Source organism: Sinocyclocheilus grahami, unplaced genomic scaffold (assembly GCF_001515645.1).
Source record: "Sinocyclocheilus grahami isolate Dianchi unplaced genomic scaffold, SAMN03320097.WGS_v1.1 scaffold351.1, whole genome shotgun sequence".
NCBI classification, from domain to species: domain Eukaryota; kingdom Metazoa; phylum Chordata; class Actinopteri; order Cypriniformes; family Cyprinidae; genus Sinocyclocheilus; species Sinocyclocheilus grahami.
Window position 1 is genome coordinate 806,199 of NW_015505530.1, and position 14,445 is coordinate 820,643.

The 14,445-nt window shown below is 37.2% G+C and overlaps 1 protein-coding gene across 1 annotated transcript in view; it reads right to left on the reverse strand.

Annotated features, from left to right (window-relative positions):
- Positions 1-2,356, reverse strand: part of LOC107548604 (rho GTPase-activating protein 22-like) — a 7,670-nt gene extending 5,314 nt beyond the window's left edge. Inside the window, exon 1 of the mRNA XM_016229357.1 lies at positions 2,283-2,356. Coding sequence (XP_016084843.1) covers positions 2,283-2,356 — 74 coding nt within the window. The remainder of the gene's footprint in view (positions 1-2,282) is intronic.
- Positions 2,357-14,445: the final 12,089 nt, after the last annotated feature.

A 14,445-nucleotide genomic window follows, 5' to 3' on the forward strand; every position in this document is an offset into this window, starting at 1 on the left:
TTGAATAAAATGGGAAGAATAAACAAATTTCAAGGATTACATTTAATTTAGTGAGATTTTTTCTTCAATATCTATTAAACTGTCTACTGCAGTCAAATAGGGAAAGTAACAAAACAGTAAACTAAAATCAAATCTGCCTAAAACAATCTGAAATTTGATTTAAAATCGTGAATCGTTTTTAAATTGAATCGTGACCTCAAGAACTGATCTGAATTGAATCGTGAGGTACCAAAAGATTCCCCTAGCATTAAGAAAGCTAAGAGCTGAATTGCCCTCATATACATCAGTAATTAAATTTCAAAATCAAAATAGTATGTAATATAAATATTGTAAAAAATTATATATAAATGTAAACACTCAACTGCTTTAATCACGCTATACAGGTGCATTTCAATAAATTATAATGTCGTGGAAAAGTTCATTTATTTCAGTAATTCAACTCAAATTGTGAAACTCGTTTATTAAATAAATTCAGTGCACACAGACTGAAGTAGTTTAAGTCTTTGGTTCTTTTAATTGTGATGATTTTGGCTCACATTTAACGAAAACCCACCTATTCACTATCTCAACAAATTCGAATATGGTGACATGCCAATCAGCTAATCAACTCAAAACACCTGCAAAGGTTTCCTGAGCCTTCAAAATGGTCTCTCAGTTTGGTTCACTAGGCTACACAATCATGGGGAAGACTGCTGATCTGACAGTTGTCCAGAAGACAATCATTGACACCCTTCACAAGGAGGGTAAGCCACAAACATTCATTGCCAAAGAAGCTGGCTGTTCACAGAGTGCTGTATCCAAGCATGTTAACAGAAAGTTGAGTGGAAGGAAAAAGTGTGGAAGAAAAAGATGCACAACCAACCGAGAGAACCGCAGCCTTATGAGGATTGTCAAGCAAAATCGATTCAAGAATTTGAGTGAACTTCACAAGGAATGGACTGAGGCTGGGGTCAAGGCATCAAGAGCCACCACACACAGACGTGTCAAGGAATTTGGCTACAGTTGTCGTATTCCTCTTGTTAAGCCACTCCTGAACCACAGACAATGTCAGAGGCGTCTTACCTGGGCTAAGGAGAAGAAGAACTGGACTGTTGCCCAGTGGTCCAAAGTCCTCTTTTCAGATGAGAGCAAGTTTTGTATTTCATTTGGAAACCAAGGTCCTAGAGTCTGGAGGAAGGGTGGAGAAGCTCATAGCCCAAGTTGCTTGAAGTCCAGTGTTAAGTTTCTGTGATGATTTGGGGTGCAATGTCATCTGCTGGTGTTGGTCCATTGTGTTTTTTGAAAACTAACGTCACTGCACCCGTTTACCAAGACATTTTGGAGCACTTCATGCTTCCTTCTGTTGACCAGCTTTTTGAAGATGCTGATTTCATTTTCCAGTAGGATTTGGCACCTGCCTACACTGCCAAAAGCACCAAAAGTTGGTTAAATGAGCATGGTGTTGGTGTGCTTGACTGGCCAGCAAACTCACCAGACCTGAACCCCATAGAGAATCTATGGGGTATTGTCAAGAGGAAAATGAGAAACAAGAGACCAAAAAATGCAGATGAGCTGAAGGCCACTGTCAAAGAAACCTGGGCTTCCATACCACCTCAGCAGTGCCACAAACTGATCACCTCCATGCCACGCCAAATTGAGGCAGTAATTAAAGCAAAAGGAGCCCCTAACAAGTATTGAGTACATGTACAGTAAATGAACATACTTTCCAGAAGGCCAACAATTCACTAAAAATGTTTTTTTTATTGGTCTTATGAAGTATTCTAATTTGTTGAGATAGTGAATTGGTGGGTTTTTGTTAAATGTGAGTCAAAATTAAAAGAACCAAAGACTTAAACTACTTCAGTCTGTGTGCATTGAATTTATTTAATACACGAGTTTCACAATTTGAGTTAAATTACTGAAATAAATGAACTTTTCCCACGACATTCTAATTTATTGAGATGCAACTGTATACAGTAGAAACTATAAACTGGTGGTCCGAAGCATAATCTTTAAAGCATCTTAATGCTCTTTCTAAGACTGAAATCCACATCAGTCTAAATGGTTTCTAATAATCAGTTAACTGGACCTTCCAAAGAAAGCTACTTGTCTGCATTTGACTTCTGCTACAGCTTGTGTGCTACTCTTAACTAATAATTTAAACTTGGCAATATTTACTGCAAATATTATTGGCTTTTATGATAAATTGCTTGTGCTACTCTTTATTTGTAAGTCACTTTGAATAAAAGCGTCTTCTAAATGATTAAATGTAAATGTAAAAGGATGTTTCGAACTTGTCTTACCTGTCAAACAGAGGCTTATCCCCACAGTCAAAAGCATCCTGGAGGTCTTTGACCAGGTTGGCCTGTCCTGGCATCCTAAAGAGACCTTCCTCTTTCAGACCCTGCTCCCGTATGAAATCCACACACTGCTCCACCAGCAGAGGGGCCAGTCGGGGTCCAAACTTTCTCTCATACTGTACTGTGTCCTCCAGGTGCTGGCCAAAGATACCTACAATAATACAAGCACCAGAGAAACGTGTAAAAACAGTGATATTTTATAAAACACATTTGTAAACCTGCCAAGACATTATCAAACTGTTAGAAATCAAAATATGTTAAACAAAATTCAATTAAATCTCCAAAACTGACTGTGTAAAAGAATATACAGTGTCCTATCCTACCTCGCAATACATTGGTTCTGCCTCGTATACTACAATCTTCAGCAAGCACACACAAGCCACGATAAGCGAACAGACAAGACAGAGCTTTAACTTCAGGCGTGAGGCACATGACAGATCCCTGCTGGCATGGGCAGCAGTCCACTTCAGGCAGTGAACAGTGATGCATGAGAATGTGAGTGAGTGTGTGCACACCTGTTTTTGCCCTCTTTCATTGTAATGGTAGCTTCACAGAGTGTAGAGAGAATGTGGGATGAGCACAAGTGATTACACAGAGAAGTATCATATTGCTTAACCCATCAATGCCCAGGTTTACCCCAGCGATATCTTGATTAGAATTATTTACACAACGATTTAAATATGACTTTTTAGGATTATTTAAATAGACAACTGTAGTGACTGCTGATATACAGTCCAGCAGCACTGGGACCACTGTTATCACTCTGCCTTGTTGTACGTTGCAGACCAATTATATTTTAGGATTATGTATCTGTTATAGCATGAATTAGCATTATATTATTTATATGGAGTTTTCATTTTAATTTTAGCTTAAGTTTTAGCTATTTTATTTTGTGCTTTTGTAATTTTTTTTTATTATTTTTACAATTTGAGTTTAAACGATTTTTATTTCCGTTTTAGTAATTTCAGTACTTCAACTTTGTTTCAGTTAGTTGCAAAGGCAACATTTCATATGCCCTTTTAACGATTTTAAGTTTACATTTTTGACCTAAGGTATATTTTATTTAATTTCAGATTTATTTCAGTTAACAAAAACAATTTTTGAACTGTTTCAATTTTAGTATTAGTTAACAAACACAACACTGTTTTAGGAAGGTTACATCATTAAGACAGTAGGTGGCGGCAGATAATCTTTACAAGTGAGTCATATATTCATGTAAATCAACCTATTCGTTCAAAACAGTAATTTACTGAGGAACAAAACAAGTTTAGAGTGAGTCACTGAATGATTCAATGAACCGATTCGTTCAAAACACTGATTCATTCAGAAACGAAACACCACGTACTGTGCTGAGAATCGCAACGGCCATTTTCCTTGTGCCCTTATTATGCAATTTAAGGTTGCTAATATTGTTTTATGAGTCTCCTAAAACATATTTACATGCATGCAATGTCAAAAAACACGTTAGTTTTCTCAAAAAATAGATTTAATTTGACCTCATTTCTAAATGATTCGTAAACGACTCGTGCGAAGCAGTTGAAAGAATCAGTCTCTAAACCCCTCCTTTCTTTGAGCCCTCACTGCTGTGATTGGTCAGATGGCGCAGTCCTTTATGATTGGTCCAGAGCCGTAGAGAGATTGGCTCTGGATTGGTCTACCACGTACAGCGCGTGTCGGAAACGAAACGCCCATTGCCATGATGGAATGACAGCCCTGGAGACTTGTCAATGAATAGAAAAGATGGTATCATAATGTACCTTACCAATTCGAGCCGGAGTCTGAGGATGAAACGGTTGTACTGGCTGATAGACAAGAGACTGTTTCGCAAGCACGACTGGAGCAGAACGTTTCTCAGTGGTAAGTGTCAAGTGTTAACAAGTTTGTGGCAATTATAAGATGTGATAAAAACAAATTCTTCTTGACATGATGCTAACCACAAGGAAATGTTACTGTTTGTGGGCGGGCAAGTTGGCGACATAGAACGCGGGCAGACATTATGCAAATATGTTACTTCGTGATGTAGACATAGTTTATGTTCACATACAGCTACATGACACACTGCATGAAAGGTAATATTCGAAAAAGCATAATAGGGGCACTTTAAGGTTTTGTTTGGAAACAAGTTCTTTAACGAGCAAAAATAGACAAAGTAACCGTCTAAAATGTAAGTTACTTAATATTAACTTATTTTTATTGAACTGTCACAAATGTTGCCATCGGTCTGAATTTCAAAGTATCAGAAATAACTGCATCTTTCTGGGACACATAACAGTCTTTCTGTGGTAAGGTGACCATATGTCTCAAATGGAAACCGGGGACATTTCCTAATTCAGTGGTCAAAATATGATCTCCCTTGTTATTATCTATGAACTAAAAAACGGGGACAATACATTTTTGTATATTTTTGTTTTTAAATTGTTGTGGGTTCCTGTTATTATAATTAATAACAATGATTATATTTGTCAAATTGACCCTAGCTGTACAATTCACCAAAAATCACACACACACACACACACACACACACACACACACACACACACACACACACACTATGAAAAATGGAAACCGGGGACATTTCCTAATTCAGTGGTCAAAATATGATCTCCCTTGTTATTATCTATGAACTAAAAAACGGGGACAATACATTTTTGTATATTTTTGTTTTTAAATTGTTGTGGGTTCCTGTTATTATAATTAATAACAATGATTATATTTGTCAAATTGACCCTAGCTGTACAATTCACCAAAAATCACACACACACACACACACACACACACACACACACACACACACTATGAAAAATAGTAGATAGTAACTATTACAAATAACAAACAGATCAAAACAGTAACATATTATAACAAAATTATGACTTTACATATTTAAATTTTTCTATGAATATACTGTATAATAATAATAATAATAATAACTTTTGAAATTGTATATGTTTGTACTTTTGGAAATGTATCTTATCTATCACTAATTAGGCTAATTATTTAACATTTTAGGCTCATTTTGAGCACAAAGTATGTGCTGTTTGCAAATGTAATTGTTGCATGTGTAATTGCCTAGTTTATTATTCTTATTCTTATTATTCACATCAGGGTGTAGTTTTCACCCACAGCTGAACTTTTGTGAACATTATAATGTTTTGTGAAGATCATAATTTTGTGCAAATAATCCAGCACCCACTTCAAGCAGTTATATTGTACAAAGAAACAGTATTACTTTGATTGAACATGAATAGTTTGTAAATGGCTACCTTGAAACTGATAACAGTGTCTCTTTTGATAATTGGTGATAACAAAAGCTCTGCTCTCGTCCAGGGGCCGGTTGCATAAACTGCTTAGACTAGTCTTAAAAAGTTAGCCGTCTAATTTGTTTTCTTCTAGACTGGTAACTGTTTAAAGTCAGTTACAAAAATGTAGATTAGCCCAATTTTAATCAGAAAAGTGAGACTGATTTATCTAACTGCTAGCTGGTCAAACTAGTTCTTAAGACTCCTAGCACAGTGTCTATGTTTATATAACTGGCCCCTGGTTACATTCTAAAGTAGCCACGCGCCACCAATTAATGGTTGGGGGTTGCGGCCCCCTCTGTCGGTGAAAATAATCACTACATTGATCTGGAAACCAGCAGGTTATATGGCTGGGCTTTTTACAGTGTATTTGCGGGGCTTTTTTGAATGTGCTGTAAAACGGGGACATTGCCCGGGACAGCTTCAGTCGGGGACAGGACACCAAAAACCGGGACTGTCCCTGGAATATGGGACGTCTGGTCACCATATTCTGTGGTGAATATTTAATATCATTAAAATTATATTAAAATGGTTGCCATTATTCCAGACACCCCAAAATAATCTATGTTATTAAATACCTGTAACACAATACCTAAAGATTCAGACACTGTCTCTGCTAGTGCTGTTGTTATTTTAGTGTGCCTGTACATCAGCCATGCAGCATGATATAAGCTGTGTGCCAGATTTAGATCACTCACTCTACCCAAACAAGGTGAGAAAACCAGACATATACTTGCTAGTTTAGTTTTATTGTTTTCTTGACTATGTTGCCTCGTAAGATAGAATGCTGCCTTGGGTCTTATTTGTGTGTGAGGTCCAGGTAAATAAGCTACCTCCTCCAAAGGGAGCCCAGATGACACGTCTAATGGCTTTGACCCAATCCTCCATGTCATTCTGGGAGTTTGCCATGAGCAGGAAAGCCTCATGGCTGAGAGCCGATCTGTCCTTCTCTCCTGTACAGCCTATGAACACACACACACACAAAAAATACAAATAAATAATTTGATTGGCACTGATAGCATTCAGTCTGTCAGAGCCCCCTAACACTTGAAATGACAGACAAATACCAAAACATTTATAATTCTATTATTTTACATTATTGTAAATGCTTCTACTATATTTATTAGAATGCTTGAAAACACATTTCATAATTATTTATTGGGAATCATTAAAAGCACATAATGCTAATGCTGTGGCATTATATAATTCATGATTGCCGGTCTTTGTGACTAAACAGCTATGTATCATTTTCTCAAAAATAATAAGCAGCAAACTGTTTTCAACATTGAGCAGCAAATCGGCATATTAGAATGATTTCTGAAGGACATGTGATCAAATAAATCCTGCATTGGTGAGCATAAGACAATTCTTTCAAAAAACAAAAAAATCTTACCAACCCTAAACTTTTGAATGGAACAAGATATATAAGGAGAAATCAAAAGACATTAGAATATCTGTATTATAGTATACTTATTTGCATAACAATACTGTTTTATCTCAATATATTATATCATCTGCACATAGTATGATTGTCTTTACAATATTTTATAGTTAATTTACCACTAGATGGCATCAAAGCCATGGGGAAACTGCACATGGACAAAACAGTGATTTCTCTTTCTAACATCATGCTACATACAGTACCAGACATTAACCATAGCAGCACAGGAGAAAAGTAGTATTTTGTTCTTAAAGGAAGGACATGAGATGAACTGAAATGTGCCATGACAATCGGAGAAGCCATCTTTTGAACTTAATTTTGAACTGATTTTTTTAGTCCTGTTATTCAAATGAACTAGAGTTGAAGAGTTCGTATTCAGTTGATTTGCTTTTGGGTGGTTTTCAAAAGCACTGCATGCCATGTTAAATTCCTAGCATTATGGAACTGTGACGACTTTTCATTTCCTTCCACAAACATCCCTCCCTCTTCTTCTCCCGAAAACATCCTCAGCATAAATTCTGTTCAACCTAATTTTTGTGGATGGATGGTTCCATTATCTGTCTGAGCCTGGCTGCAGAATGAACAGAGTATAGCTAGTGGCTGTGTCAGGCAACACACATAGGATTCCCTGAGGAATGCCTGACTGTCTCTGTCTGCATGTCTGAAAGACAGTGGGAGTGGGTGATGCATTGCCTCTGTGCTTGTACCCTTGGCAGATGCAGTTCCACTGCCAATCTCTCACATGTAATGGCAATAATCAAAGGCCTGACTTTGTAGAGAATTGAGTGCGACCCCTTCAGAAGACACAGGCTGTTGATTCTATAATGGACTGACCTTTATTTCTATTTAGAAATGGGTCTTTTGACCTTGAATTAGGGGTGTGCGATAACACGATTTTTGATTGTGTACGATTAAAATGTCTTCACGATCTGCTTTTGAAGAAATATTGTAGTATCGCCCTACACCACACATTCTATCAGTTGCAGTTCTGGCGCCTTTGTCTGAATATACTGTACAACGAGACATACATTCACATCAAATCTTAACTCAACTATTTTGAATGTAGATTGTTTTTTGCACATTTGCTTACTACACTATAACAGACAGAGAAAGGTGTAACTCTCATTTTGTGTTCTGTTCATTTTGACCCGGAGAGGATTTTCTTTTTCCCGAAGATGCTAGTATGTTATCACAGTGGACTAAAACTTACTGACTGCTCATATGTGTGCACTAGTAGACTGAACATTTGTTCTGGTGTTGCAGGTACATCAGCCCTCAGATTTTGGTTGTTCTTGGATCCTTAAAGCACCATTGGACACATTTTCATTCTGTACTAATGCAAGGCCAAATTCAAGGTCAGGAATAATCACTCCACATTCACAACATACTCTAATATCTGGTAATTTTGAATTCCCAGGATTTTAGATGTCCTTGCCTCCCTTTATCTGTTACCCAAAGCTAGGCTAAACTGCTCACATCAACATTCTCCTAGCATGCATATCCCAAACAATGATTTTACTATGACATTTAGCATATTTCCACGGGAAGGTCATGGATATGGACTATTTATAAAATGAAGGACTGAACAGTGATGTGCATGTTTAGCATTCCGCTGGTGGTAAGAACTAAACAATATCATGCCTTGCAGCCCACTCTTTAATACATGATGCATTGTTCAAGCTAAAACATGTATTTGGGAATTTCATCTCTTGGGGAGCCTTTGCCATGGAGCGAGTTTAATTTTTTTCACTAATGTCCCATTAGTTAAAGGGGTCCTATCATTTTAAGAATTTCCACTATATAATATGTCATCAGTAATAATTTAGTTTTAGCTGTCTTTGAGCACTAAAATGCATTGTTTTGTTAAATCTTTGTAACAAAGATTTGATACACCTTGAATGTAATCACACTATAAGAGCTCAGTCAGCAGCTTTTACTGTAGGTGGCTGCCGCATGTCTTCCTCTCTCATGTATCAGAGCAAAATGGGAGGCAGCGCAAAGCCCAAGGCACAGTGTGCGGTTTGGCCAGCAGTAGACTGGGAGGATATCCAGCACGACAGGCCTGAGGCTTTCAGATGAAGGTCTTTATTTTAAATCCAGCACTTTGCAGACACACTTGCCTTCAGAGGTGAAAGTCTGCATCTTAACTTGATGAGAAATCTGACAGCAGGATACAGTTCAGCAAAACTTTATATCAACAAACATCATTGTTTTTTGTTTTTTTGCTGAACAGTTAATGTTCATTCAAATAATTATGAAGCTTTATATAGTTTCATATACTGTATATAATATTGGTGTATAATAGAGAGAGAAATGTCTCTCTCTCTATACATCTAAAAAAAAACAAAAAAACAACAACTTAGGAACCATTTAGTTGAGCCCTACCAACCAAAACACCCTTGCAAACATCTAGCAACAACACACCAGAACACCCCAGAAACTACATAGAAATGCCCTAATAACTGTCTGGAAACCATTCAAAAGCACCTAACTAACTCGCATCCCTTTAACACTGTATCTTATTTAACGCCTCATATATTCAAACTACACAAGACCTTGAAACTCTTTTAAACTTCAGACAAGAACTTGTCACAAGCCAGCATTTTAAGTCTAAAAACCTTTCTTTTTTTTCTAGTTGTATTGTGTTGCCTGAAGTTCTGTGCAGAATCACAAAGTCTAAATCTAGAATATTCAGAATAGATATGCTATCAAGTTTAGAGTGGTCACAGACAATCTTCTACAAGTCCACTTTGTTTAAGTGTAATCTAGCTAACCGCTAATTGCTAACATAATGTGTGTCAATTGTGTTTCAATTCTTCATGTAGAGCAGTTTGGTGATTATGCTAAAACTAAATATTTTCCACAAAACCAACATCCTCCAAACATCTGCCATTTGGAAACTCTTATCAGTCCTGTTGGTTTAGCGCTCTCTGTGGGGCTGTTGTCTCTGGTTCTGATTATTGCAGATGAGAGATGCTCTGCTGGTGAGTCTCTGTTCTCCTGTTGGGCCCCCATGATCATAAAATCAGCTCACCCCTAATGGCTTCCTTATATTCTGACAGCCATTAGCTCTTCCTGTGTGGCACAGCCACACATGTGTACACTGTATCGTTCAAAAAGTTTGGGGTCAGTAAGACTTTTTTTATTTATTAATACTTCTATTCAACAAGGATGCATTAAATTGATCAAAAGTGGCAGTAAAGACATTTTTAATGTGATTCTACAGCATTTGTTTGATTTCTATTTCAAATGCATGCCGTTCTTTTGAACTATTTGTCAAAGAATCCTAAAAAAAGCAGCACAACTGTTTTTCAAAAGAACAGCGTGTAAATTCAGCTTTTTTATTACAGGAATAAATTAAGATGAACATATTCAAATTGAGTTATTCTTAATTGCAATAATATTTCACAATATTAATGTTATTGAGTAAATTAATGTTATGTGTTAATTACAAATAATTTGATAGCCACAGTATTTCTGTAAATTCTTTGCAAAGTTTGTAAAGTTCTTTGTTAGTCATGTTTTTGGTTTACCAAAGCAAGTCTGTACCCCCTGGAAACTATTCAAGTACACCATAAGGAATAGTGGTTGTCCTGGTTGGGAACTGCTATATGAGATCATGACATCTGTAAATGCAAATCAGTATAACAGAATATCACAAAGAAACAGCCATATTGTTACCATCACGATCATTTAGGAACTTCATACGAAATGTGAATCGAAATGAGCAAGGAAAGGGTTAAAGTGTCAGTTTCAGATCAGAGAGCAGACAAACACCTTTCAGCATAGTTCAGGCAAATTACAGGCCCTCACATTCATGCAAGACTACCTCACCAGCAGCAGCTCCACTCCTCACAGCCTGTTCCAAAAATACACGGCTCACAAAGCCACAGCTTCCTGGATCTTTTTCATGCATTTGACACTCCAGATGTTACAGTCCTTACAACCCACAGCTGCATCCAACATAGATGGTTTACAGGTTAAAAAACAAAACTCCCATCGCCCCTAAATTCCTATCCTGCTATAAACGCCGCACTGTACTTTCACCACGGTAAATCTCGCCTATCGATTCCTACAAGTTGCCGTCTTTATGAGGAAAGTGTATCCTTACCCTTAGCATGAACAGAACGGTGCTCCTGCAGCTTGCGGCAACCGAGCCCCATATTGGCACGCGGGCGCCAAAGAGGGCAGCGCTAGAGCTGTGCCATGTTAGTTACATCTCTGGCCCTCCTGGAAGGTGAATGCGCAACATTGGTGTGTGCCAGGGGTGTGGGATTGAGGGAGAGAAAACATAGAGAAAAGAGAGGAGAAAAAGTGTGCATGGGACAGAGAAAAGTAGAGAGAATAGGAAAGAAAAACAGAGTGAAAGAGAGAGCGCAAAGAACCCCACAGTACCATCACCACCAGAAACCCGAAAAACAAGTCCTCCGTCTGCTTCATTCATTCATTCAAAAAAAAGAGTTGTTGTGTTCTCTTTTTTTCAATCTTTTTCTTCCCCGCCTCCCTGGTCTGTCGGACTCACCCTCGCTCACCCTCATGAGCGGAGCCACCACAGTGCTCATCTTTGCCAAACACTGCAAACACCCCCCCCCAAACACAAACAGACCCATCTAATCAATCTGTGTGTGTGTGTGTGGATGGGGGGTTGATGTGACTTCTCATGGAGGGGAGGGGGGAGGTGCAATCGAAAATTTCTGCAATCCTGACGCAGAAATCTCTGCATGTTGCCTGGATCTTTTCCTCTATTAAATCTAACAGCTTATTAATTAAAACTTCCCCTCTTTGAAGACATTTCGGAAACCACAAGGGGCTTAGTGTGTAACACAGATGCTTTTATTGCACATTGCCAGAAGGCTTTAGATCAGAGCTTTTAATGTACCAAACTGCAATCTTCACAGACAGAGCATGATGCTTCTGTCAGCTGTAAGAACATGCTCAGATCAGACCTCCCTACTCCAGTCTGCATTTGTGCTTTTGTGTCGAGAGCAAGCATAAATAGAGCCATTGTTTGAGTGACTGATATAAAAAGACCAGGTCTAATGAAAAGCGGGTTTAGTTTGGTTTAAAACAAACACCATTATATGGAGAAGCTCACGGTGTCCACCATGCAAAAGGATTATAAGGGTGACAATAATAATGTCATGGTGTAAAAAATTAAGTATGGAATGTAAAAGAAATACATAAATGGAGGCCAGTGCTGAATCTCAACAACTAATGCATGCTTCATTCTCAGCAGAAGTTGCTAAGACTTGCCTTTTGTTTGGCCTATTTTGAAGAGCTATTATATCTCTAACTCCTAAGAAGTGTGCAAAGACTCTCAGAGACAAGGGATTTAGACTTTATTCACTTTTAATCTTAATTTCAATAATCTGGGATGCAAGACCACCTAGACACATCAGAGGTTTTTGTGTCCACTCACTCTACATGCAAAATAATCAATGACTAATCAGTTTTCATTTTAACACAAAAAGTTGTCATTTCAAAGCATGAAATAGTCTGTTTCACTTAAGTATATGAACTCACATAATCCATTGTGAATACCTTGTGAAAATACAGTAAAATCAGTAGTATAGGTCACACTTTAATTCTCACTATTAACTAACTATTGACTATGACTTTTGCCCCAATAAACTCCTAATTTGCTGCCTATTAATAGTTAGTAAGGTAGTTGGCATGGGGCAGGATTAAGGGATCTAAAATATGGTCATGCAGAATAAGGCATTAATATGTGCTTTATACTAAGCAGCCAGCATGCTAGTGATATGCTAACTAAAGTGTTATCGTAATATTTTGAAATATTATGACTTATTAATTCAAAATAACTGTTGTCTATTATATTATATTCTAAAATGTAATTTATTCATGTGATGGCAAAGCTGAATTTTCAGCAGCCATCACTCCAGTCTTCAGTGTCACATGATCCTTCAGAAATCGTTCTGATTTGGTGCTCAAGAAACATTTCTACTTATTAATGTTAAAAGCAGTTGCACTGTTTAATATGTTTGTAAAAACATTTTTCCAGTATTATATGATGAACAGAAAGTTCAAATGAACAGCGTTTATTTAAAGGGGTCATATGATGCTTTTTTAAAGATCATTATTTGGTGTATTTGGTGTAACAGAATATGTTGACATGCTTTAATGTTCAAAAAACACATATTTTTTTAAATACTGTACATTATTGTAGGTCATCTATGCCCCGCCTCTCTCAAACGCTTTGTTTTCTACAAAGTCCCTCCTTCCGACAAGCGCAGTTTGCTCTGATTGGCCAGCTGACCCAGTGCATTGTGATTGGCCGAACACCGCAAGCACTCGTTGGAAATATAACGCCCCTTACCATAATCGCGAACTTAATCTTTCAAAATAAATGTAAAGACAGTAAATAATGTCATTAGTTTTACCATCAGTTCAAGCCCGAAAGGGAAACAGACACAGTAATGATGCAGTACACAAGCCGCGGTTAAGACAGCTGATTTAAAATATAAATATTTGTAACATTACATATTTTACTTTAACTTTTGATCAACTGAATGCACCCTTGCAAAATATTAAGTATTAATTTCTTTTTAAAAAATCGTAGTGACTTAAAACTTTTGAATGGTGGTAACAATGATTTATACTTTTTTTTTTACCTTCCATTCCATCATATACTTGTTCATGCTCAGATTTTGCTTCAGCATGAAATTAAAGTATTAAAGTCAATGAAAGTATTAAAGCCTCAGGAAAGAATACAGACACCTCGGCCCTGAATGCCAAGTGAAGCCACGTGTTGGTGTAGGTCATGGGTGTGATGCAAATGCAGCCGTGGATGAATTTCGAACGCCTGCAGCTTGTCTATTAAAATATATTATAAGTGGCCCGGCAAGCATAATTTACAAATAATGCAGTTTCACAATGTCAACACAAGGTGACGGCACTAAATTTTAGGCCAGATGTAGCAGTAAAACGCGAGTGATAACAATTTGATATATACATATATATATATATATATATATACAAACCCAATTCCAAAAAAGTTGGGACACTGTACAAATTGTGAGTAAAAAAGGAATGGAATAATTTACAAATCTCATAAACTTATATTTTATTCACAATAGAATATAGATAACATATCAAATGTTGAAAGTGAGACATTTTGAAATGTCATGCCAAATATTGGCTCATTTTGGATTTCATGAGAGCTACACATTCCAAAAAAGTTGGGACAGGTAGCAATAAGAGGCCAGAAAAGTTAAATGTACATATAAGGAACAGCTGGAGGACCAATTTGCAACTTATTAGGTCAATTGGCAATAAAAAGTATAAAAAGAGTGGCAGTGTCTCTCAGAAGTCAAGATGGGCAGAGGATCACCAATTCCCCCAATGCTGC